Raw genomic sequence first — 25,544 nt, forward strand, 5'->3', positions numbered from 1 at the left:
TCTGCCTGGGCCTTTCCCTTCTTTCCCTCCATGTGTGGATGAACCTTGAACTAGGGCAGAGGAAAAGTTGGATACTTCCTTTATTCTAGGTTTCTCCCACTCCAGCGAGGCACACAAAACAGAAAAATAAGAACGTTTATTAAAGTCATTTCTAGCCCACAGCTGGGGCTCATACTCAGCTCTACGAGCCATCGTCCGACCTCATCCCCATTCAATGTGAATGACATTAGGGAGGCCGGGCCACAGGTAGATCCCATTGATCCCACGGTAAGGGGTCCCTCCCATAGCCAGTATAGGTAGATACACTGCTGGGGATGAAGAGGGAAAGCACTGGATTAATACATTCCTCTACCCTCTGCCTGGACCCTCTCATTCCCTCCACCTTCCAAGACCATGGGCCAAAGGTGCCTAGTACCATCTTGCAGGGTATCAAGGGAATCCCCTTTATTACACCCCAAAACTATGGGAAAGGGATGCCCTACCCTTCTCAGCCATCCCAGGCCTGAAGGCCACTGAGGTAGAAGGGGGAGGGACTGCCCTGCTCTGGGCTTGCCCCTTAGGGAAGCAGGGGGCTTTTGCTGGTACAAGAGGCTGATACATCAGCCCGAACTGGAATGCTGCAGTTCTTCTCGAAGCCATGAGGGCACTGGCTGTCCAAGCCGGCTCAGCAGCTTTGACAGCTCCAAATTGTGGTTCCGGAAAAAATCCGTAAGGAAAAGGCGGGACTAACAGGAGAAAAAATGAAGTCAGAGGAGTAAGAATAGTAAGGAGTGGACAGGATCAGATAGCTCTTAGACGTGGAGAGGGAAACCCTGTCCCTGGTTTTCCTTACCTCAGCGTCCATATCTGGGTACTTCCGACCTTTGCTCTTTCCTAGACAACGAGTCTTGCCACCTTCAAGTCCCTGGCACCAGAATCCCTTATCTTCATCGAACCTGCTCAACAGGAAAAGGCCATAAAACAGAAAAGAAATCCAGGCCCCACAAATGAACACTACTACCTCTCCCAGCCCACAGGGACACATGCCTCTCCTTGCAAGACAGGGTAAATTCATTTCTCTTCCAAACAGACATGGTCAACCTGCGTCCCCATTTCCCCCAGAGTCATCCTCCCCTGGGTCATGCTCTCCCACCTGAGGGTCCGTGTGTAGTTCAGAAAGGGTGTGATACCCAGGAACTTCTGGATGCTCTCCATTGAGGCAGCTGGGTTGGTACGCAGCTCTTGCCCATCCACAATCAGCAACTAAAGGGACAGGGATGTGGTTCCCTCTATATTCCTTAGAAGCCACTGGGCTGACAGGAAAAGGAAGGGGACCCCCGTGAGGGCTACTGGGGAACTGTACCTGTCCAGAGGGGAAGTAAGTCAGCCAGCGTTGTAAGTGAGTGGAATAGTAGCCGGGGACAAGACAACGGTTTTGTAGGGAGCGAAGTGCTGGAGGGGCCTGGGAGGAGGCTGAAATCACCTGGTAGAAGGTATAGTTCAGAGCAACTGGGTCTCCATGTGCTCGCTGATGCTGAAGGACAAGGGATAGGAAGGGAAGGAATCGGTGACCTGACAATTACTCTGCCTTTCCTCTTGGTCTGGTGGACAGACCCCTCCCCAAGGTGCTAGCTTCCTTTCCCGACCCTCACTCCTTCCTGTCTCTCCAGTGGTCACCACTTCTTTTCTAATGTGTCCCTAGCTTCAGACTCACCTGGTACCAGGAGTATGCCCTGTCAGCAGGGTTGGTGAGCACAGTGATGATCTTGGCTCGTGGCAGGAGGGCAGCTCCCCGCCGTGGTACAACCTCTGAGTCAAAGTACGTGGCACTTTTTTCAAATAGGAAATCAGTGCTGGCATTGGAAGGGACAGGGAAGAAATCCATGTACCTAGGAAGTAGTAGAGAGGAGAGGAAGACAATTTGCATAGAGAAGGGGCCAGATGCCCGTGCTGGTAGAAGCAGGATGGGGGAGGTTTAAGAGGAAAGGAATGTTCTGAGAAGCATCCCAGGTCTCACCAGTCAATGCCCTTGTGGTAATTAGGGCCGTTGAAGAACTGAATCTCCTCAAAGGTGCTGGGGCTAGGAAAACTGCTAGTCACAGCTGGATGCAGGCTCAGGAAGAAGTGAATAGCTGTGGTCCCTAAATGGGAGAGAAAGTCCAGGCCATGGTGGAAGAGAATCCAGCTCAACAACATCAGCTTGAAAGAGGTCAGAAAACAATCACTCTGGGTAGTAAAACACCCTTTAGCCAAACTACAGCGAGAAAAGAAAAGCTAGAGAGAGGTCCAGGGAAGGGTTAAAATGGTTCTCCGCCTTGACTGTGCATCGGAATCACTTGTGGATCTTTAAAAAAACAATGACAACAAAAAAAGACATAATTCTGATATACAACCAGGTTAAGAATCACTCAAGGGGACTTCCCTGGTGGTCCAGTGGTTAAGAATCTGCCTGACAATGCAGGGGACACCGGTTTGATTCTTGGCTGGGGAAGATCCCGTATGTTGTGGAGCAACTAAACCTGCTCGCCACGCATTCTAGAGACTGTGCTCCACAACAAGCCACAACGAGAAGACCACACACCACACTGGACAGCAGTCCCTGCTCACGTGCCGCAACTAGAGAAAGCCCGCACAGCCACGAAGACCCAGCACAGCCGAAACGAGAGTCACTCAAGGGACTGATTAATGAGGGGTGGTATGAGAAGGAAATTCTTTGGCCAGAGAGTTCTCTGGATTTAAGGCAAGGCAACAGAACTTGGCTAAGGATGATTCACCTGTCTTCTGGGGTCCCACAATGAGGAACTTGGGGAGCCGATCACAGGTTTTCTCCTTGGACCAGATATCTTTGTGCCTCTTGTCGTCACAGGGATTCTGAAGGGGAGGCCAATAATCAGATAATCTTTTCCTCAACAGCCACCCCCATCATGTCTCTAGGTCAGCCTGAGCTCCACCTCTACCTGCCAAAGGGGGCTTCGCTCTTGAGGGAAGAGGTCAAAGTACTTTCGTGCAAGAGGGACAGGAGGAAGGGTCTGTAGGCGCAGCCTCGTCCAGCACTGGAGAAAGCGCACCAGGCTCTCAAAGGTGTACAGGCCCAGCCGATCATTTCCATAATTAGACAGATGAGTCATAAAGATGCTGATCTGAAAGGGGGTGCCTGCATGTCAGATTTGGAGAGCCTACCCCACTTCAAAAGCGGGCTTGGTGAGCAAAAGTCTCAGCCTGCAAACACCGGCTGTCCCATCTTCTAGCCCTTCCTCTCAGCACCTTACCGGATTAAGCAGCACTGTCAGAAAGAGTTCTCCACCTCGGATGCTCCGGTCGAGTTCACGAGAGCCTCCTGGATACTCATTATAGAAGATTGTGTGAGTGAAGAGACCACATGTCTGCCGCGGCAGCACCTGAAAGAAAAAAAAGAAAAAACAGGGAGAGATGAGATTGGAAGGTAGAATGACAACTAGATGAAGGACAGAAGATTTGAGGCACTTTAGGATTCCTTGGGTTTATAGAGGACAGCTTGAAGTTACAGCAATAAAGCTCTTGCTCTATGCATTATGACTTTTCACCCCTCTACCCCCTATTATTATGGACGAGCTTGGATAATGCAGGTTGGAGGCTGGCCGATTGTGGGAGTTTGATTGAGGTTTGTACTGGGAGTCCCTCACCATAATGCCATTGTGAATGAAGCCACGGCGGTAGCGGGCAGGGCGGAGGTGGGGGTACTCCTCAGTGCTGGTCACCTGGATGCCCCACACAGATTTCCAGGCTTCATAGAGCTGTGTGTGGATGGGGTACACGCCGGAGTGGTGGGGGGCCACAGCATACCCCAGATCCGTGGGAATCCCATGTTCCTGGGAATGGGGCATAGACTCTCACCAGGACCTGGTGAGGTTTGGGGAGTAGAGGGTAAAGGGGGTGGGGATGCCTCTACAGAAAGAAAATAGGAAAGGACAAGGAAAGGGTACTCCGCTAGGGAAAGGTCGAAACGGAAGCATTAGCTTTGGGGAAAAGTATGGGGAAGAGATCCAAGGTCTCACCAGAGCAAACTGTTTGTTGAGCCTCATCTGGTCAGCCAGCACGGAGCGATTGTGGAACAGATGTGGCTGCATGTGGCTCCACATGTGGGGGAACCACCAGAACTCTCGGCGGTGCTTCAGCAGCATGTCGTCCCCAGCATCCTCCTCCTCTGTCCCTATGACCACACACTGACCACTGACCACAGCCAGTTAGGCCCTGGTCCTCCTTCGTTCTGTACCAACATGAACCGCTTTCCATCCTTGGGACAACATGGCTGACCTCTGCCCACCTAGGACTATTCTCCCTATTGCCAACCTGCCCTCCAGCCACCCATGCTAACTGAAATTCCCAGCCACCACTAGCTCCTCATAGCATTCTGACCCCAAACCTTGCCCCCTTTCTCCAACCTGTCTGCCCACGATGGACAGATCAAACTAAGACTGATATGCTGAAGGAACAGGCGAACGAGCTCACCAGTATGATAGAACTTGCCCGAGAAGCCCAAGTTGAAGGTGAAGTTGGGGACTAAGGTCCTGAGTTTGTTCTGCGTGGTCAACAGGGCCTGGGAAGAGTAGCAGGAACATGAGAAATCAGGAGAGAGCAATCTAAGGAGAAAATTGAGAAGTCGCATTCTTCTTGCCTGTAAAAGGGCAGGGAGCATTACCTATGACAAGCTTAGAATCAAGGGAGGGAGTCTGAAAGGACAGAGCCTGAAACAGCTTCTAAGGAAAGAAATTGGAGTCAGGAAAAAGAAAGACTGACCTCAACATCAGCCACCTTCATGCGGGTACCTTCCTTGCCCACAAAGATGTCATCGATGTCTACCAAGATGTAACGGTCAAGGTCCAAGCAGAGGCGCTTGCCAGTGAGGTATGCAACGGCATCGACGAAAACTAGTTTGTGGAGCCAGAAGGAGAGGCCGTGACCAAACAGCACCCGCTGGATGCCATCGTGAAGCCCCAGGTCCTGCACCACAGTGGGAAGCCGGGCCCGGCGAGGCACTGGTCCTGGCACAGGGGGCTCAGCCAGCCGAAGGCTGGCGAGAAGCACTGGTTCATAGGTGCTGTGGTTGGATTGGAAGATGGTCCAGTCATCACCGGGTAGTGGCCCAGGCTCCAGGCGGCTGGGACGTGTGAGATGTAGGAGTGGAGCTGTAGGATTCACTTGGTAGTCCCGAAGCCCCAAGTTTGAATGGAGAAAAAGGGGAAAGCCCTTGAGCTGGGCACTCAGTAGGCTGTGCTCATGGGCTCGGAAAAAGCCAATGATGCCTACACCGTACTCCACACAGTACCGGTCTAGCAGTTCCCGACTCCAGGCATCCAGGTTGACGTACTTGAGCAGGTTCTCATAAATGACCAAGACATACCGGCCCCGGGTATGATCCGTCAGTGTGGGCATGTCCCCTCGGCCAGGTGCCAGCTCAGTGCTGTAACGAAAACGGCTAGACTCCAAGATGGCCACGATCTCCTGCCCCAGCTGCGAGTATGCACTCTCCACAAACACAAGGACCACGGGTTCAGTTCGCGCTGTCTCTGGAGGCCTGGGGGGCCGGGGTGGGACTGGAGGCCGAACCGGGCCAGGACCACCCGCTGCGCCACTGCTGCAGTCTCCCAAGGGGAGGGGCAACGGTTCCTTGGCCTTGGGGCTGGTGGATACGTAGTAAGCCAAGAAGCCCATGGAGCCCAGACTGAAAGCAATCAGCAGCAGTATGAGGCGGTGCAGTTCCAGCTGCCGAGCTGGGCGTACCACCTTCCACAGCTTGAGCATGGCGGGGAGGTGAGGCAGGGATGGGGACCACCTCAGGGGATGGGAGGTAGGAGTTCTATAGGCTGAGGCTCTCCGGGAGGGTAGAAGGATATGAAAAGAGGGGAAAGGGATTCCCGCAGGGTCAGCTCCCTGCGAAGGCGGAAACAAGTCCCCTTAGTATAGGGTAGAGGAGGTAGAAAGGGCAACAGGGGGCAATTGGACAGAGTTCATTGGTCTCAGGTCACCATGGCCCACTGGCCCATGCCTTCAGGATGCAAGTCTAGTCAGGCTCCACCTTTGGTCCGGTCTGAGCTTGTCACATCAGATGTCAGACAGAGTTCCTCACAACCTGTAAGAGAAACTGGTGCATTACTTCTCTCCTTCAAACTGTCATTAATCCATCCCCCCCATTCACCCCATCTCTCTTACCTCCTGCTCACAGGATGGTCTGTTCTCCAAGAACAAGCTCCTGTAGAAGAACAACACAATCTGAGTCTCATACCTTAGCTTCACAGCCTGTTCCCTTTCTTAGAATGCTGTCTAAATTCTCCTCCCTGAACTAAGTTCAGAACTGAAGCAGTATATCCAAGGTCTGGAAGAGAACAAATCTCCCATCAGTAAGAGGCCAAATAGCCCAGGAGGCTGAAAATGAACCTGCTCTGAAAGGAGTTCCCAGCCTGTGACTGAGCAGTTGGTCAGCCAGTAGGGGGTCTGGTCTTCCTGTGAAGAAGGGAAGGAAAGCCCCAGAAGTCCCATGTTCCAACGAAATATCAGATAAGAGGAAACTCATGTGCCTGTTAATCTCCCTCATCTATCAAACCCAACATCTCAGGCTAACAGCACTAACGAACTTGCAGTTCAGTGGACACTATGATAGGGGAATTCAAGAGGAAAGACAAATGGTGCTAGCTAATCATTCTATTACCTTCCAAGCCCAGAACCTGAGGATTCTCTTCCCCACTCCTTGTGAAAAATTACTCACCCCTGCTCTTTACCTCACCTGTGCCAATGTCAGGAGGGGTGATAAAAATGCAGCCCCAGAGTAGGCCATATCACTGGCACCTAAGACAAGCTAGAGAGGTGAAACCAGAGTCTGTCTCCCTACCCACTCTGCTTCTCCTTCCTAACCTAGCCTGGATGGTACTACATTCTCATCACTAAACAGCTCAGAAGGGTCCTGAGCCAGCCGAGACAGACATGAAGGATTGAGTCCTATTACAGAAACAGAGCAAGCTTGAGTAGGGCTGGGTGGCAGAGAGCAACAGGAGCTTAAGTAGTATCCAATCAATAACAGAGAAAGGAGAAAGTACCATCGGAGAATAGTTGTAAAGAGCTCTACATTTCAGAGACTTTCTTAAGTAGACCAACTAGAAGCTTTACTGTCACTCTCCCCATCTTAATCATTTCCAGTAAGGCCAGTGGCTGGCAATTTCTACCACTCACTCCCCACACATACACATTTTGGGGTGATTACGCAGAGATAGGGGTCCTTCAGAATTGAGAAAGACAGTTTAAGAACAGTTCAGCTTTGGCTTGAGTAAAACTAACTGGCATGAAAAGAGAGCTGGGAAAGGATCAAAATGGTGATGGGAAGGGGTGAATCCTAAGAGGAAACTTTTTGCAGTAAACACAGTAATGAGAAGAAATCACTGTACAATGGGGGAAGTAGATACTGGGGGGTGATCACTCATAATGTTAAGGATAATAGTTAACATTTACTGGGGGCTTATCTTTGCCAGACATTCTTCCAAGAGCTTTCTCTATATTTAATGCTCACACCAGTCCTAAGAGGTAAGTAATATCCCCGTTTTACATATGAGTAATTTGAGGTCCAGAGAAGCTTAGTAACTTGCCCAGGATCACACAGCTCAGTCAATGGAGGAATTGGGATTCAAAGTCAGGCCTGTCAAGCTCCAGCCCTGCTCTTAACCACTGCATTTTAGCTTCGGACCTAGAAGAAGCACCAATATTCAGAGAAGGGGTGATGAGAAAGTCCTGGGGGAGGACGCGAGGTGGGACGATAAATACCGAAGCTGGACCACGGCCGGGGAGGGGTTGTTGAATGTGTGCGCAACAGCGGGAGAAGAGCAACTGAGGTGGGGGCTGAGGAAGGCGGGGGTGTGGGCCCCGCGCTGGGAGACCAGCAGTGCAGATGCCGCGGGAGGAGGGGGACCGAGCAGCGACAGGAGCGTGGGGCGCTGGCATCTGGGGTCATGGACGGAGGGCCCAGCTAGGGGGAACGTGGGTTCACAGGTGGGTATGGAGAGAGGAGGGCGTGAAGCATTCAAGGGGAAAGAAGGGGCTAGGGGCGCGCGGAGGAGAGTCTGCGGTGACATCGGGGCGGGCGTCGGGCTGGAAGAGCCCCGAGGCGAGGAGGCACCCGGGGCAAAGGGGACCAGCCAAGAGGAATGAGGCCACGACCAGGGCGGCCTGCGGAAGGGACAGGGGGAGGGGAGCGCGGGCCGCCCCGAGGGGCCGCCGGGGACGCCCCTGCGGGCGGTTTCGGTGACCACACTGAGGGAAATCTGTGAAGGGAGAGCTTGCGGGGACCGTGGGCGGGGGCCACACTCCGAGCGGGGGTCTCCTCAAGGGCGGCTCACCCGGCGGACTGGGCGGCGTCCCCGCTGTCCCCGGGCTCCGCCACGTCCCGGGGCTGCCCGGCTTCCCTGCTCTCGGGGCCTCGGGCCGCGTCGCGGCTGCTCCGCCATCTCCGAGCGAACGTTCTGCCGCAGCCGGGCCCAACCACCGCTCCCACCAGGGGGAGGCGGCGCGCTGCCGCTCGCGGCCCCGCTCGGGTTCCCGCCGCCTCTGGGCCTGCCAGCCGCGCGGCCGAGGCGCCGGGCTGCTGAACGGTGCTCCCCAGCGCTCGGCTGAGCCGCGACCTCAGAGACAGCCGGCTCCGCGCGCCCCCGGGAGAGGCGCCCCCCTCCTTCCCGCGCGGTGGCACAGCCTGGCGAGCGTCGGCGGCGCGGCTCCCGAGGCCGGGGCGGGACGAGGGTGCGGGATCTTCCACTCGGCCCGGCGGAGGGGGAGCCGGGCCGGCACACTGAGGGGCTGCGGGGGAGGGGGCGGGGCGGCCCTAGACGGGGGCGGGGCCCGGAGGCGGGGCGAGCCTCGGAGCTCACCTCCGAAGAGCGCAAATTCTCCCCAACCCCAATCCCAAACTCGCCTCAGCAATCCAGTGGGGTGATTGGAGGCCGATTAGTTTAGGAGGAAGTTTTATTCTAAAATGGGTCCAAAAGGAGTGGGAGAAGGTCCAGTTCTCCACCAGAAGCCTTGTAACCCAGGCTGTTAAATCTAAACCTCTGGGCATAAGCCTCCCACAGCAGTAACACAATGGACTGTTTAAAGGTTATTTTATTAAATATCTTCAGTTCAAGGTTTCATTGTAACAAAGCTATGAAGGGTCTACCAACATTCAGAACAAACACTATTTTTAAATTATTTCTATGTCATCATGCAAAAATTCTGCATCAAATGCCTTCCATTTCCTGTTTAAAAGGTGGTGGTGTTGTTGTTTTTTAATAGTCTATTGTCTATAGATGCTGACATTAGCCCCAGAAGAGGAGTAAGAATGCTAAGAAGTGGGACTGGAGCAGCCATATGAAGCTATGGGTCTTAATGAACTCTAAGACCATTTGTCTTCAAGCCAGCAAAACCAAACCCTGTGGTGAAGGTGTCTGCGTGCTGGTACTGCAGGCTGCAGGGCGGGAGACGGCTGGGACCCGGGGGCTGGGGCATGCAGGAGGTGCTCGGAGGAGCCTGGCTAAATCCAAGCACCAGCACCCGTGAGTATGCTCTCTTCTCAGCTGGCTCCAAGGTAAACCTGTAGCTTTGCCTCTTCTCCCAGCTCCTGTGCCTCCTTAAGGCAGTCCAGGGAGCTGGGGTCTACCCATCTCTCCCCCAATAGTGCAGACATTTGTGCAGACAGACCTGCACAGTTGTTTGGGGGGAAACCAAAGCCATGACCAATTGCTCCTCCATTATCATCTCTGCTATCTGCTTAGAGTATACATTCTTCCCTCCTGGAATGGAACTCCTTGAGCACAGAGAGGGACAACGAAGGTAGGAGCCTTGGCTCTGGATATCTCTTTTGGGTACATGCAGGTGAGACGGGGGTGATGCCCATGCAGATTGTCCAGCAGTAAGTCTATACTTCAGTTGGTCAGTAAAGAAGTCTCTTTATAGAGGATACCTCTTCTTGCCAGAGTAGTCAAGTCAGTCTCAAAGACAGGAAAAGAGATTGGCGTGCAGCAAGGGAAGAGTAAGAAGGGAGGCAGCCCTGAGGGCAGCCCGAATGCATAGAAACAACCATCAACTCAATCCCGCTGCCTCACTCCTCCCATCCCACAGGGGCACTTGGCAGAGGGCCCAGGCCCAGATGAGAGTCAACACAGGGACCACCACCGAGAGAAGGCAAGACAAAGATGGTCCAAGTCAGCACGGAAACAGAGCTGCCAAAGCTGGCAGGGGGAGCCCAGACCAAGGCCTGGCTCTCTCTTTGCTAAGTTATAAGAAAACAAACACAAAGCAAAGCGGCAACCCCTCCCACTTCCCAGCTGCTAGGATTGGGCCTCAAGATCAGAGCCCACGTGCATTGTGCATCCTATAGAAATGGATGAGTAAGTGAGTGCATGTCAGACTAACACGAGGTTTCTCATCAGCTTCGGAGCAGACACGCTTCTGCAGCACCAATTCTCTTCCCTTCTACGCTAAATGGTAGAGTACAGCAACGTCCGGGCCCTGCTTCTCAGTCCTGAGGCCACTGCTTCTCAGCTGCCTCCACGGCAGGCTGGGAGCTCCACATTCTCTCCCAAGAAGGTCTGTTGGCCACGGTGTTCTCATAAGCCTCGTTCTAGGCGCGTATACAAATTCTGAAGAAGTCCATTCCGAGACCTGGGGCAGGCAGGCCATCTCAGAGGCTGCAGTCACATCACACAGCCCCCAGAGCTCTGTCAGAGTTCTTGCCTGGTCCCGAGTCCATGGAGGCCAGAGGCCGAGCTCACCTCTTCAGGGCTGGTGGGTGAGCCCACTGCTTGTGCCAGGATGGGCATCACACAGACTCCTGCCTTCTTGCCAGCCCAAGGGCTGTCGATGGTTTTAAAACACATCATGGTATGGATCCCACTTTTTTTTAACAATCTTTTTTTTTTTCTTTTTTTTCCCCTTAAATGTAAAAAACACCTCGGTACAGCAGAGACAGACACGAAGGGCGGGCGGGAGGGCTGCATGCAGGGGCGTGCATTGGCTGCTGCCGCTTTGTAATTTAATTGTTTTAAACCTCAAACGAACAGGACTGCCGCTGTCACTCAGGCCCTCCAGAGCCACTGGCTGCGAAGGTTTGACCTCCGGCTGGGATCTCCTCATGCCCCTGTCAAACAGGACAGACGTGGTAACAGGACAGAGGACAGTACGCACACAGGAGTTCCAGAGACTTAAACACAATTATACACGTGGTCAACTCTGCCTGAGAAGGTGGAGGATGAGGGGGGAAGCTAGTATTTAAACAGAACATCGCCTCCCATTTGCTGAGCACTTACTGACTGCTTTACCTACAAGGACCTTATTTAAATCTCACAACAAAGGAGGCAGGCACAGCTCGCTCCTTCCCTCTTTTTAACAGCTGAGGCAAATGAGGCTTAGGGAGGGGAAGTAACCTGTTCAAGGTCACCCAATGTAGTGTCATGGAGCCAGACCCAAGTCTGTCTGACTTGAGAGCATAACTTATTGCAACCACCACACTGCCGGCCTTCACTGCGCTCCTGGGACGGCCCGAATGTCCTCCCCCAAGGCCACCTCTCAGCCCCTTCCTCCTCCTCTGACCCCACGTGTCCCAGCCCCCCGCGCCCCACCAGGTGCACCTGTGGCTGAGCTCACTGCAGCGGTGCGGCAGGGGCCCCTGAGCAGTGATAGTGGACATTGAGCCACTTGCCATCCCGGCGATGCCAGACCCGGGTCTCCTCCGACTGGCTGGTGCGAGGCCGACCCTGCCCATCGATGTACTGGGTGAGGCGGATGTAGGCAATGCAAGCCGCGTCCTCTCCGATCACGTGGACGTGTGGGTTCAGGATGGTGGTGTGGATGGGCTTGCTGTTCTTGGACAGGACTGTAGTGGGCAGGGCGGGGTGAGGTAGGTAGGAGGGCGTCAGGCCTGGGGACGGGCATTTTCCTCCCAGCCTGCACTTCCCAAGTCTCACCCTCTCTCCAGTAACCATTCTGGGAGTCGCCAAGTTCCCCCATACACTCTCCAGAGGCTGGGAAACCCCATTAGATTAGTTTCAATTATTTAAAAGGAAGAGAAAGGTGGGGAGCAGTGTTAGCAGCAGCTAGTATTTTAATCAGACAATGTACTGCGGGTTTTACATGCATGAGCCATATTCCTTGGTCGATATTATTTTCTTCGTTATAAGATAAGGAAATAGGCTCAAGGAGGTGAAGTAATTTGCCCACACAACATCTGAACTCAAGATTATCTTAACGAAAGCCTGTGACAATCTTTCTACCCCGACAGGTGGGTTTAGATTTCATAAGCGTTGTGTGTGCTCAGTCGCGTCTGACTCTTTTGCAACCCTATGGACTGTAGCAGGCCAGGCTCCTCTGTCCATGGGATTTCTCAGGTAAAAATACTGGAGTGGGTTACCATTTCCTTCTCCAAGGGATCTTCCCGACCCAGGGATCAAATCCTTGTCTCCTGTCTTGGCAGGTGGATTCTTTACCATTCTGAGTCATCTGGGAACCCCTCATAAGGGTTGGCTTGTCCATAACTAGGGCTGTAGAGTAAAACCAGGAACTTAAAATATTCAAAATTGATTTTTGACTTTTATAAAGGTCCAAAGTTAAAAAAAAATAAAGTCAGCAAAGCACCAAGCTGAGGGTACTCCCAGAGCCCCCAGGATCCTCTGGGGGGAAACCAAAAGAAGATGTGTGGCCATTATCAGCAAACACCATGAACTGTGTTGCTTTTACTGAGATTCACATTTTAGTTCAATTCGAATGTTAGGGGCCACACAAGACCTTTCAAAGAATTTCTGTGAGCTCTGGAATTGCTTCTGGCTAATAGACTTACTTAGATAACCTAGGGTTTATAACTGTAGCTGAGACATGAAGAGAATGGTAGTTAGCAGAGAAAACAGTGAGAAAATAAAATTCAGGGCAGGATAGGGAAGGCCAAGGATAAAGTGGGAAAGATGAGGAAAAAAAATAAGGAGAGGGATGGTCTTAGTGGAAAGAAAGATGGGAGGAGGTGATGAATTAGCTTCTTATGCTCTGGGACTTCCAGGAACTGTCTGGAGCACAACACCCCAGCCACCCACCCCTAGCCAGGACTCCTGTCTCCCTCAGTGGCTGGAAGGAGGACCCTAGCCACAACTTCCGACCTCACAGTCGCCAACGGTGCCCTGTTACTTGCTTGCACATTCTTATCCTGGTTTTAATTTCCTCTATTGTGAAACCTGCAGACACAGAGCTTCATTATTACTCGTTGATATCATCTCAACCTAACCTCTCATGGTTTCCAAGTGCCTTGGAAAGAGGTAAGGCTTAAAGAAATACAGTGGCCTTGATTATTATACAGCGGCACTGCTGCAGAACAGAGGGGCACACGGGGCTCTGGGAGGAGGGCCTTTGGAGATGCCAGCTGAAGACCATCCTCAGCGCCCCGGAGGCAAGCACACAGACCAGAGTGCGGCAGGCAGGCCCAGTAAGGGAAAAGCGGGCGGCTGGGAAGAGGAGAAGTTGAGCGGGGACAGAGGCAAGGGGGTGAGGGGCAGGCAGGAGTATCTCGGCAGCACGAACCCACTCACGATTCTCAAAGTAAAACTTATGGAAATCCATCCCTTCCACGAGGTTACCCAGGGCCTCAGGCTCAAAGGAAGTGAGGCCTGGATCACAAATCTTCCTAGAGGGGAGGGAAAAAAAAAAAAGCAGCCCATCAGTCTTTTATGAGAATTATTGTCTATCTTCCTCCAGCGGCAGCAGGTGAGCTGTAGGCTGGGCCTGACAAGATGGCTGAGATCTCAGGGCCCTGCCAGCTGAGCAGCTTAGCTCCACCTTTTCAACCCACCAGCCCGGGCACCATGGGTGGGCTCAATCACCAACGTCTACCTGGAAGGGCTCCCAGGGGCCTGGTGTTTAACTCAGATGCTGTGCCCAAGGCCCAGCCTTCTCTTTTCCCTGGATCCCAGCTGCTTTTTGAAAGGCGGGAAAGGCTTGAGAGATGACTTTGATCTCAAGGAAATGGGTCTCTACTCACGTGTAGGCCTCAAAGTCTCCATTGTTGATGGCCTCAATCAGTTGTTCTGTGATCTTAATGATCTCCTGTTTCCGCACTGTAGGGGGAAAAATCCAGCAATTTACCCATGTGAGACTGGGATTCTCCCAAGTGACGCAAAGCCCTCCCCAATCCATCAGAGAATCCCCTGTGATTTCTTTGACAAAGACATCCCTCTTCTCTCTTTAAGGCCCTTCTCTGGAAAAGCGAGCCCACCGTTCTCTCCCTTTGCCCTCTGTTGTCCACAGAGCTAATGACCCTTTTGTCCTAAAGCCCGCCTTATGATCCTCTGGCCTTTGCCTCCCTCTCCATCAATAACCAGGATGCAGAAAACACTCTTGTCTTTAAAGCCAAGGAGGCTGACACCCTGTGAATACTCTGCCCTCAGTCTTTGAATCCCATCCCCACAGGTTCAGGCTCTCAAAGAAGCATCTCCTGGATATGGCTGTTTCCACCACTCATTTCTCTCACCTGAAGGGGCTCAGTCAGGTCTCAATTACCAGCTCTCCCCCCATCCCCCCAGCCCTCACAGAGTGGTCCAAAACTTAGCTCTGGGCACCAGCCAGCCTGAAAGCAGACTCTAGCCAGGGTTGAGGAGGGCTCCAAAGAATGAATAGACCCCTGGGATGGATGCTTAATTCTCTTCGCCTTATTCGTCTCCTCCACAGGGCTTTTTGGGGTAAAGGGTCTTGGAACTATAAACACTTTTTAAATGGAGCCTCTTACCAGCTCCATTTACCCTTGGAAAAACTCTAAATCTCATACCAGCTCTCAAGCCAGGATGTGTCCCTCAGGAAAACCAAGGACAAGGCTCAGACTGACAGGCAGGCAGAGTTGGTGCCCTCAGAGTGCCCCCCACCCCAATTCCAAGCCAAGGGACTGCTGATGACACCCCGCTCTCATGAGCAGGAGACACGCTCCTTCTCACTTACAGGGAGCGCCACTATTAGCAGAGGGCGCTGCCAGGGCAAGGGAGGCCCAGCCTAACCCTGACCGGAGCCCCAGGCTGGCCCAGGCCATGAGCGAGAGGCTGCAAGACAAATGTGAGCATTAGAACAGCACAGCCAAGGGGCACAACTGGGAGAGGACAGTGGAGCCACAGGTACAGCCAGCACAGGGCCCCACGGGCATTAGCACCATCAGGAGGGCGGCTCGGGTGAATAAGCAGGAGGTTAGGGGAACCACAGAGCTTCATCCACTTTCTAAAGGCAAGCAGGTATGTGCACACGCAGACACCCACACACACACATACACCCTCTCCAACCCCACCAAGCCCATCTGCAAGACCTGACTGGGGCCCTACGGGTGAAGAGGCTCGTGTTTAGAAACTCTAGAAGTATCGATGGTAGGAGGGAAAGAAGCAGACGAAGGCATCCTCTACAAAAACACAACTGAAGATGTAAATACAAGCTACCACTAACCAGCTAAGCATCGTATCAAGATGTTCCACTATCCCATTTATATTTCTGAGGTGTCATTTTATTACCACTTTACAGATAAACTGTAGCTCCAGGAGGTTAAGCTACTTCACGCATTTTTGAAGGTAGTGGAGCTAGATTTAAACTCAGGTCAGTCTCACCCCAAGCTCTTAGTGTGATATTATGCTGACCCTCAAGAAGCACCGAGGGGAACACGTTTTCTTGACTATGAATTTCTCCACCACCTCACACCCACTACCGTGGGCCTGACTTCTGACTCCACCTTTCTTCCTGCTCAGCACTGAGACAAGGCTCTCTGCATATCCCACTGGCTTTCTACTCCTTCCCTCCTGCCACATTCTTCCACCCGCTTTTCTTCATGTCTTTGGGCCCCGGTCTCAAGGACCTCTGTCTGGTCTTAACAGCACCTCCAATCAGCTCCCCCACCCAGCAGAGGCTGAGCTCCCGAAGCTGTAGTCACTAGATGACAGCTGGGCTGGGCTGACAGCTCTGGGCAGTGGGTGGGGGGATCCCTGAGGGGCTTCAGGACGAGCCAGGGAGACGGAAGCCAGAATGTGCCTCCCTCACACTTACTGGCTGAGGAGCAGAGAGAAGGCTGGGGCTGCATGCCTGCAGAGGGGGCTGTCCTGTCCCGGGAGCTCCGTCCTTCAGGCATCGAGCTGCCATTCCCAGTGCGGAGCGGGGCAGCTAGCCAGCCAGGGCAGGGCAGGGCAAGGCAGAGCAGCCAAAACAAACAAAACAAGGCAGGTGAGCGAGCAAGCCGGACAGGACCCGAGCCCGTGGCACTGAAGAACCGAGGCAAGGCGATGCCTCGGGTTGCTGTGGACCTGGGACCACGTCCACGCTGGCGGAGAGGCCTCCCAGCTGAAAGCCCCAGGAAGGGGCACAGACCTGGGTTTGCGGCTTCCAGAGGAGCCTTCCAACAGCCTGTACAAGGAGCCCTGCTCCCAGGGAAGATGTTCTAGGGACCAGGGCTACAGGGTCGAGAGCCCAGCAGTGAAGGAGCCGCTTACTCTGCCAGTATCACCAGAACTGAAATGACCTGATCTCAATCCCGGCAGCCCTGAAGGCACTGTTCTTTGCTGCCTTATATATTTCTGCTTTCTCTTCTTTTCTTGATTACCAAAGGTTTGCTTGCTCCCTTATTGCCTCGGGTGTGCTCGCTCAGCTGTGAGCTGCAACATTCCTCCGACTTTTCTGAGAACCTGGCCTAAGGTCTCTTACTGAAGGCAAAGGGAGCAATCCCAGGAGGCCAAACCAAAGAGCCGGACAGAGATTCACAGTGGTCTGGCCTGCCATGCCTTCCCATGTCCCCTGGCACTCTGGCCAGGCCCAAACTTAAGCTGGTGTTCTCACGGGACCACTGGGGCAGGGCCAAATGTGGCTCTGACTCCGTCACTCACGCCAAGGCTTTGTGACGAGAGTGACCCACCAACCCCAACGCGTCCAGGACTGTTCTAGTTTTAGAGCCCAAAGTTCTACATCCTGGGGAGTTACCTTAGTGCCCGGGAAACTCGGATCACTGGTGACCTTATTAATGGCTCATGACGTCTGCAGGCCACCTCTGCAGGGACTCAAGATGTCCCTGATCTGGGATATCACACTGTAGCAGCGACAGGAGCAGCTCTCTGAGCCCTGGCCCTGGACAGGCTCAGGAAAAGCCCTCGTTTAACTATCCTAGACATGGGGTCAAAGAAGAGAAGCCACCTGCCCAGCCCAGCAACACGAGACAGGGGCCTCATCCCTGGGCCCATGGAAAGTAGCTTTTAGGCCAAACCCTCTCCTAGGGTACAAGGAGCCACCAATCTCAGTTCTGGGGGGAGATGAGGCAGGTGTCCCCTCGGGACACTGCTGGGGCCCCTTCCCCACTATGGGCCAACACCTACCTTTGAGGTCCTCATCTTCTGTGGTGGTGTTGCAGCTCTCTGTGGAGCCCTGCGGGCCAAAAAGAACAAGTTTCTATAAACTCAGGCCCTTGGAAACCAGAGGAACCAAGCCGAACAAAAGCAGAGTAAGTGTTCCTATGGGAGCTGCAAGGAGGAATCAGACCCTTGCCATGTGACTCTTATAAAACTCTGATTCCCAAACACCCTCCCGAGTCTTCCCTAACTCAGTAAATGTACCACTTATCCAGTTGTTCAGGCTAAAATCTGGAGGTCTGATTTTATAAGATGCTGATGCCTTTCTTTCTTCCCCTCATGTCCCAATTATCCAATCTAAAACCAAATCGGTCAGTTCTACCTCCAAAATAAATCGCGTCTTACCTCCTCTCTTCCAATGCACAGCTGAGCCCAAGATACTAATATCTGGCACCTGAACTCATACCATAGCTGCCTGGCCTCCCTGTTTCCACACCTGCCTCTTCCCTAAAGTTCTTGCCCATAACACGGCCAGTTTTTCGATGTGTAAATTGGACTCCATTACTTCCCCGCTAAGAGCCTCTAACAGCTTTTTGTTGCTGCTGGTAAAAAATACAAACTCATATCAACCTGACCAAGCAGGTCCCGCCTGCCCCTCCAGCTTCACCACCCTCCTGCCTCCCTCTCCTTGCTCACCATGCTCTGAGCTCTGATTTCCTCTGCGCCAGGCCCCGACCCCCGCATCCTCACTGTCTAGGGCACTCTGCCTCAGGGTCTACCCGGCTGCCACCTTCCAGTTGTTTAGTATTTTAGCTCAAATATCACCTCCTAAAGGAGGCCCTTCCCGACCACTTAATTAGAGGCCCTGTTCGTTCTCTATTTACTTTGTGACATTTTCTTTATAGCATTTATCGCTACTGGATTTTATCTTATTTGTACAGTTTTTGTTTATCATCTGCTTCCCTTACACCTGTGGAGAGAGATTTCCTCTTGTCACCTCTGTAAACCAGAGCTGTGGATGGTTCAATAAATATTTACTAATGGTAGTAAAAATAAGGAGACAAGGATATTGAGGACATCAAGGAACGAGGCGATGGAGAATTAATGCTCTAGGATTTGTATGTTTTTGCCTCTGTTTTACTAGCTAATGTTTACTCTGATTTAAGCTTCACCAGTCATGGAGGAAGATTCTATTATTATTAGCATCTCCAGTTTTCAGATAAGGAAACTGAGATGCAGAGTGGGAGGGTGACTTGTCCAGTGGCCCAGGGCCAGGATGCAAATGCAGACCTGTCTGCCTCTAGAGCCTGAGCTCAGAATCACTGAGGTATGATGTCCTTCCCCGGAACACTGTGACGACAGGCCATTTGCTGCCCCCAGCCTAGACCCTGCAAACACCATGGCCCCAGGCGCAGCCTCTAGGCTGCTGTCTCCAGGACCCTGAGACCCTGTGACCCAGCCCACCTGTTTCCTGCTGACCTGGAAAGCAGGAGGCCAGCTCAGGAGCCACTCACCTTGATCCCATCAGTAGCGTTGTGTACCACGGTGGTTTGTGGCTCCTGTGAGAGAAGATGAAAGTTACCCTCTTGACCTGGGAACAGACCTACGGCTCTCCCCTGAGGGACCCCAGCCCTCGAATATTGACCCTATGATGACCACTGAGGCCTGCTCGCCAGTCATTCTTACAAGACAAAATATCCTGGTTCAACTGGGTCCCAGGCAGCTGGAAGGCCCAGATTTAGGGGACAGCACTGGCTGGTTAGGAGGAGAGGCCTGGTACTTAATGGAAGCAGGTACTGGGGAAGCTGAGGACAAGGGCCCCTGCTCTCAAATGCAGCCAGACCTGAGTGTCCTTTCTCCCATGGGACAAGTACTCTGGAGCAGCTGTGGGGCTGAGGGTACAGGCTGGGCCTGGCCAACAGTGCTCACCAGGGGGTGTGTGGGAGACAGGGATACTGGGAGAGTGGACTGAGGTCTCCCCGAAAGATTCACAGGTGGCCCTCAGCGAGTTGAGCCCAGACTGCTGCCTGTTCCACCCACCCCTACCTCTCCCCAAGTTCCTGTCCTCAGCAGGCAGCTCTGGGGGACAGGGTGCAGGGAGGAGGAGGTGGGGAGCAGCACCGGTTCCCCTCCCTCTCTCCCAGTCACCCCCCAGCCATCTCCACTTAGCCAGCAGCAGAGGGGGCCCTGAGAGCACTTAGTGCCCTTGACTGCGCCAGGACAGAACTCAGACAGCATGGGGGCTTCCCAGACACCTCAGCACCATCCAGAGGTGGGGGACTCCAGGCCCCCTTCCTATTCATTGCTTTGTAAAGGAGGGGCTGAGGCAGATTTTACAAGGAGGCCTTCAAGAACTGAGGTACAGAGCCCAGGGAAGCTCCTACCCTCTCCCTTTAGAAGCAGCTCACCTTCCCGGCCCCCCAGCAGACCCATTTGGGGCTGGGAGGCTTAGCTGAGAGCCCTGATCACTCTTCCCCCCCAAGAGCACAGGGAGCAGGAGCAGTTATGCCATGCAGGAGGGAGCATGGCCAAGCGGGACCACGAGGGGGCAGTACACAGAGCCACCTGCTCTACAGGGATGAGAAGGGACGTGGCCAAGGAGGCCTGGCAGGGGGGCGAGAGAAGGAAGCGGGCAGAAGCGGGAGGCAGCCAGGGGCAGGGGCGGAGAAGCCGTAGTCAGGAGGTACCATGGCCGTCTGCAAGGGCGCGGGCTCTTGGGCTGGGCTTACGAGACTGTTTTTGTTGTTGCTCTGTGGCTGAGACAAGAAAACAGATGGTTTAGTTCCTCTAGAGTCACCAAAGTTGCTTGGATTTGACTCCCAGACCTCCCTTGTCCCCCAGCTTGGTCCGGAGGCGCTAGACCTGAGGTGGGCTAACACTCCCGTGACACTCTGGGGTGGGAGCAGTGGCTGGACAGATGATCAGAGATTATTTGGAGGGACCCAGAGACCTAGCCCTGGAGGCATCCTCAAGGTGGAAGGAGCCCAAAGACTCGTTTGAAAAGCATCTCTCCAGAAATCTTTGCTGATGCTAGGTGCCCTGTCATTGTACAATCATACTTCACGCAGAGAAATTCAGATTTTCTCACTTTATAGGGGGAAAGAAATGTAGTTTATGAGAAAGCAGAACAACATTCAGAAACTCTGGGTCCCTGTGGGCAGCCTCCTGCTGCCCTTTCCATCTGCCACCTGCATTTCCTTCCCCTTACAACACTAGATTGAAGCCTGATCTGAAGAGGAACAAGAAGAGAAAGAAAACCTGGTCGAGGAGACAGTATCCACAGAGGAAAGGGGTGGAATTTGACTCTGGATACAAAAGGCAACCACTGACCCGGGGGAGCAGACACAGGGCTGTGCTGTTGGCCTTTTTGTCTGACTGATCTTAGACGTGATCAGCTGGGAATAAGGGCAGAACTCCAAAGAGCAGCAGGTGGGTCCAGGTGGGAGCTGTGTCAGCAGTCCCAGTCCTCAGGAAACAGCAGGCTGTCTAGCAGGCCAACAGCAACAGGCCACTAGGCTATCTCCTTGCCTTTCAGAATATCACGCTGAGTGGCACAGCAAGGGAGGCAGGAAGAGGACGGCGAGGAAGGAAGGAGGCCGATCTCCAGGGCAAGGAGCCGTATTGATGCTCCCTGCCTCTTACAATCCCCTAACCAATAAATACACTGAGTCTCACTGGGAGTCCGTGTGGAACCAGGAGCCACTAAGGAGCAGCCTGATGCCTGTGAGCTCTTCAACATGCAGACACACAAATGTCCAGCGACCATCAATGTGCGGGGTGCCGAGGAGGGCACACTGGCAGCGAGGACGTGCTTTTTCTCCCCCAGAACACATCCAGGAAGCTCTCTAGACTGCCCTACTTCTTCTTGCCCGGAAGCCTCTTTTGTGGCTCCTTGGACCACACCTGAAGCTGTAACTTGCTATCAGTGGTTGAGACGTTCCCAAATCTGGGGCTCGGCGTGGAACCTCAAGCCAGGTACCAGGTGCTTTAAGACTCTGCTGAACTCTGCAGGCTGGAGAAGGGGGCCCCAGGAATAGACAGAATGTGGGCCTAATCTCACAAAAGCTCTGCTCTCTTCCATATCCCCCAAAAAAGTGCAGAGCCCTCCTCACTCAGCTGCTGACATGGACCTATTCGGGGCTAATTGAACAAAGCCATTGTGTTTGCAAAGCTGAGACAAAGACCCTGGCCCGGGGTAAGGACTGTATCATGTCTGTAAAACCTGCCGTATCTGTGGAGGGCTGGGATGTCACCCAGGTAGCCCCACCTCTGGCTTTAATATCAAGTTGGCCAAAAAGTTCATTTGGGTTTTTCATGACACCTTATGGAAAAATCCAAATGAACTTTTTGGCCAACCCAATAGATGTTTCATAAGGATTCAGGCTGCTGCATTCCCCTGGGTGCTCTGTGTCTCTTGAGAAAGAAGACAAGCTCTGCAGCCTTTCAGCTGGTGCCCCTGTGGGTGGGGTGGGAAGGACAAAACACGGGCACAGCCGGCTAATGGGCACCAGCACAGGGGAAAGCCGCTGAGTGAGAGTGAGGCTCAGAGCCTCCACCCAGCTCCTCCACACTCCACACGGAGGCCCCCTGGCTGCTGATCCGTAGGAAATAGTGCTCGTGCCCAGGGAGCAGGGCCTCTCCTCCTGAGTGACCATGAGTGAGGGTCTCCCCCTGTGCTTTCCACCTGGCCCCGAATCCCTACCAGATTTACATCTTGCCCTGGGGCTGCTGGGGGCAGTCCAAGCGCTGCAGCGGGGAGTGCCACACCACACCTTCCAATGCCTAGTTCTGAGGCCGCTGGGTGACCTCGGGCACTGGACCCCGCCTGGCAGGACAGGCCACACCTGCCCGCACGGCACAGACATGCAGTGAGGATGAAGGAAGCACACGCACATGGCAGAATGGGTTTGCGTGGCTGGCAGGCGGGCGCAGGCAGCATGGAGCGGGCGGATGGGTGGGCAGGCAAGGCTCACCATTAGGTGCACGCTGGAACTCGACTTCCTTTTCTGGACACACCACAGCAAAAGGGAAAGAGAAGGGGAAAGAGGAGGTAAGAAGAGAAGCACAGAGACGCTGCAGGTTAGTGCGCCAGCGTGGGCTCTGCCTCAGGAGAAAGGAGGAGGAGGAGACCTGGAGTCCAGCACCAGAAGGGTTAAAACAGCCTCTAGACGGACAGGCACACACATCCCTCCAGACCCGGAGAAAGGGAGGTTCACAAACACTGAGTATATCCTGAGGTGTCTCAGCTTTGCTCAGAGAAACTTTTTTAATGGAGATTAAGCCACAGGTCTATGAGAATAAGTAACGTTTTGCTGCAAATTTATGGGTTTCGGTTTATTGAGCTCACCTATAGGATTATTTCTCTCACTACTAGGTCTGCCTGAGAATTGAGCGAACAGTTACCAGGTAAAGAGTCAAAGCTGCTTTAACAGCACTTCACTTCGGAACCTAGACTTTTTCACTGCACGTCGATAACTTTTCAAAGATGTTGGGCTTTTGAAAATCATTTGACAAACATCATATTTTGGCACCCATTTCTCTGTTGGTATGGCCATGCTCATTTATAAGATTTCAGTGTTTTATTGCATTTTGCAACTAGGGGGCAATGGAACATCAGGAGTGCAGGTGGTTAAACGTGATCACACGGCCACACAGATGCCAACCACAGGCAACACTGAAAGCACGGATGCCTTAGTCTCAACTAGATGCTCAAAAGCTTTATGTTCAGATATGAAACATGCAAAGAAAAACAAAGATTGTGTGGAACACTGAAAATACATCTCAGAAGACTATGTCTAAAAGTTGAAAGGTAATTAAGAATTTTATCAGTAGCTTGCCAGGAGACAGGAGTCCTCTTTAAACGTGTTTGTCTGTCTTTTGACTTGCATATTCATTAACAATACCCAACAAATGCTTGTTGAGGACTGTTCTAGGCATGGTGAACACAGACAGATGTTTCTGCCCTCAAGAAGTTGATATTCTACTTGAGAAGACATTTTTGAGAATGCGTTTTGTTTTGTTTCAAAAGAAGGGGACTACAAGTATTTAAAAGAATGGCTCACAATTTAGAAATAGATCTAAGGAAAAAGAAAATCCAAATATAATGAGGCCTCTTGCTTTTACCCTTTCATATATACTCACATAGGAGATTTTACTTCCAAGTTATCCAAAAAAGAGGGATTTGCTTTACATTCATATATATTTATCACTTTATCCAAGCAGAGGGGTAACACCTTGAAGGAAGGTCTGTATCTTATTTGTCTTGGCAATTGAGCAAAATGTCTTAGAGTTAACATTCGATCAACAAATGTTTGCAGAGTTAAACTGGGTTTGTTGATTGCTGACTGTGGCTTTCCCCCGGGTTAAAGCAGAGCACAGGCTTCTAACTCGCCTGGAATCCCAGCACCGAAAACTCTGCGGGGGCACAGCCCAAGGCTGGTCTTGTCAAAGGCCATGCAGGTTGCTTTCACTCACATCTTGCCTTCACTTTCTTCCATCTGCTTCAACTAATGAGGAATAAGTTCCCAATTTGCTCCCAACTGGCTCTCTTTTTCCTAAACTGCCCTGTAGGAAAACCCAGGATAATCCTTTCTACTCATGGGTTAGTTTCTACCAGGTGAGCAGACTTCTTTCCATTTCTTTCTCCATTCCTTTAGGGCTTTGCCCGCAGCTGTGCAGAGCAGGCCTCCTCCCCTGCAGCCAGCAGCACTGTTTAATTTCCAGATCATTTTTTAAAGAACCACACCTCACTTATGTTTAACAACTAAACGTTTAAAATTTTAAACCAAAAGAAGGTTCAAGCGTCCTTCCCACACTGAAACATTCAAACAGTACTTAAGGAAAATAACAGGACCTCTCTCCCTTTTCTTTCTCCTCCCTTCCTCTCTCCCTTCTTTCCTCACTCTCTTCCTTCTTTCCTTTCCTTATTTCTCCCTCCTCTCTCCTTAAAGACTGGATGGCCATGCTGGCCTGGGACTAGTGGAATGCACGAGCTATTCTCAGTGAGAAGTCTGTCCTCATAAGGGGCTCTGCTCCTCCGCAGACCCTGGGTCACTGGCATCTACTTTTGAAGAAACCTAAGCAGAACCTGCGGAAAAGGCAATGGCACCCCACTCCAGTACTCTTGCCTGGAAAATCCCATGGACGGAGGAGCCTGGTAGGCTGCAGTCCGTGGGGTCGCTAAGAGTCGGACACAACTGAGCGACTTCACTTTCACTTTTCACTTTCATGCACTGGAGAAGGAAATGGCAACCCACTCCAGTATTCTTGCCTGGAGAATCCCAGGGACGGGGGAGCCTGGTGGGCTGCCGTCTACGGGGTCACACGGATACGACTTAAGTGACTTAGCAGCAGCAACAGCAACAAGCAGAACCTGAAGTCCCCAAATTCAAGTTCGCAAGGAAGACTCTCTGCTCAAACCAATGCTAATATCCGAGAGCATCTGTGAAAACTTCTGGACAACAAGAAAGAAATCTCCCTGTGGACTCCCAGCAGGAACTGGGGAGTGGGGTGGGGCTGGGAAAGGAGGATGGGATCTAAAATAACGGTCTGGGATGCTGACAGCTCAGGATCTTCTGAGCAGCTTCACAGGTCTCCCTCATAACACAGATTATCACCTTGACGCTCAAGAAGGCCCAGAAAAGAAAAAACCCCGCACCTTGCCTTGTCCTTTCCTTCCGCTTTTGCGGCACTTTTATCCAACCACGCTGTTCATTATTAGATACTTACTCCTGATTATAAAAGGACCACAACCACATTATAAGCAGCTTGGAAAAGAGGGGAAAAAACACCCAGAGTCCTATCACTCTTGCCAGTCTTTTGTGTATCCAATTAAAAAGCATCATTGTAAGCTGTGTATGAGTTTATCCTTCCTTTCTTTTAATACCTTACTTTAAAAATAAATAGCATCTTAATTTTTCTTCTGATTATCAAAGTAATACACAGTCTAGGTGAAAAATGTAGAAAATACAGAAAAATATATGAAATTAAGTTTCCAAATTCCCATCACGCAGTGAAGCTACTATTAACACTTCAGTGGGTTTTCTCCTGGTTCTTTTTCTATTCACCTATTATACACTGAATATAATCTAAAAAACTTTTTTTAAACAAAATTTAGATAGTAGTGTAGGTACTGCTTTGGACCTCATTTTTCCACTTAAAACATTTCTATCATTATATAGTCATAAAAATTAATAACTTTGTAATGGTCAATTAGATTCCCATAATTATTTAGTCATT

General features: G+C 52.1%; 2 protein-coding genes across 27 annotated transcripts in view; both read right to left on the reverse strand.

The window, feature by feature from the left end:
• Positions 1-121: 121 nt before the first annotated feature.
• NDST2 (N-deacetylase and N-sulfotransferase 2) lies at positions 122-8,469 on the reverse strand. Of its 4 annotated transcripts, NM_174777.3 has the most exon segments (16): positions 122-725; positions 833-935; positions 1,133-1,242; positions 1,343-1,513; positions 1,694-1,868; positions 1,997-2,120; positions 2,754-2,850; positions 2,937-3,119; positions 3,249-3,377; positions 3,642-3,827; positions 4,014-4,168; positions 4,468-4,555; positions 4,756-6,088; positions 6,169-6,208; positions 7,593-7,690; positions 8,340-8,450. In NM_174777.3, coding segments are annotated over 13 exon segments (2,652 nt in total). In that variant the 5' UTR covers positions 5,761-6,088; positions 6,169-6,208; positions 7,593-7,690; positions 8,340-8,450; the 3' UTR covers positions 122-599.
• Positions 8,470-9,078: 609 nt separating this feature from the next.
• Positions 9,079-25,544, reverse strand: part of CAMK2G (calcium/calmodulin dependent protein kinase II gamma) — a 55,343-nt gene continuing 38,877 nt past the window's right edge. For 4 of the 23 annotated variants that reach the window (XM_059882434.1, XM_059882436.1, XM_059882435.1 and 1 more), the window contains 9 exons: positions 22,280-22,312; positions 19,994-20,062; positions 18,821-18,865; positions 17,334-17,382; positions 16,021-16,134; positions 13,991-14,066; positions 13,542-13,636; positions 11,601-11,845; positions 9,079-11,110 (listed from right to left, as the gene is read on the reverse strand). In XM_059882434.1, the coding sequence (XP_059738417.1) occupies positions 11,613-11,845; positions 13,542-13,636; positions 13,991-14,066; positions 16,021-16,134; positions 17,334-17,382; positions 18,821-18,865; positions 19,994-20,062; positions 22,280-22,312 (714 nt within the window). In that variant the 3' untranslated portion in view covers positions 9,079-11,110; positions 11,601-11,612. Of the gene's footprint in view, positions 11,111-11,600; positions 11,846-13,533; positions 13,637-13,990; positions 14,067-16,020; positions 16,135-17,333; positions 17,383-18,820; positions 18,866-19,993; positions 20,063-22,279; positions 22,313-25,544 lie in introns of those variants that run through there. The other 19 variants (XM_059882438.1, XM_024986538.2, XM_024986534.2 and 16 more) reach the window with 10 other exon arrangements.

The sequence above is a fragment of the Bos taurus genome, chromosome 28, assembly GCF_002263795.3.
Source record: "Bos taurus isolate L1 Dominette 01449 registration number 42190680 breed Hereford chromosome 28, ARS-UCD2.0, whole genome shotgun sequence".
Classification (NCBI taxonomy): domain Eukaryota; kingdom Metazoa; phylum Chordata; class Mammalia; order Artiodactyla; family Bovidae; genus Bos; species Bos taurus.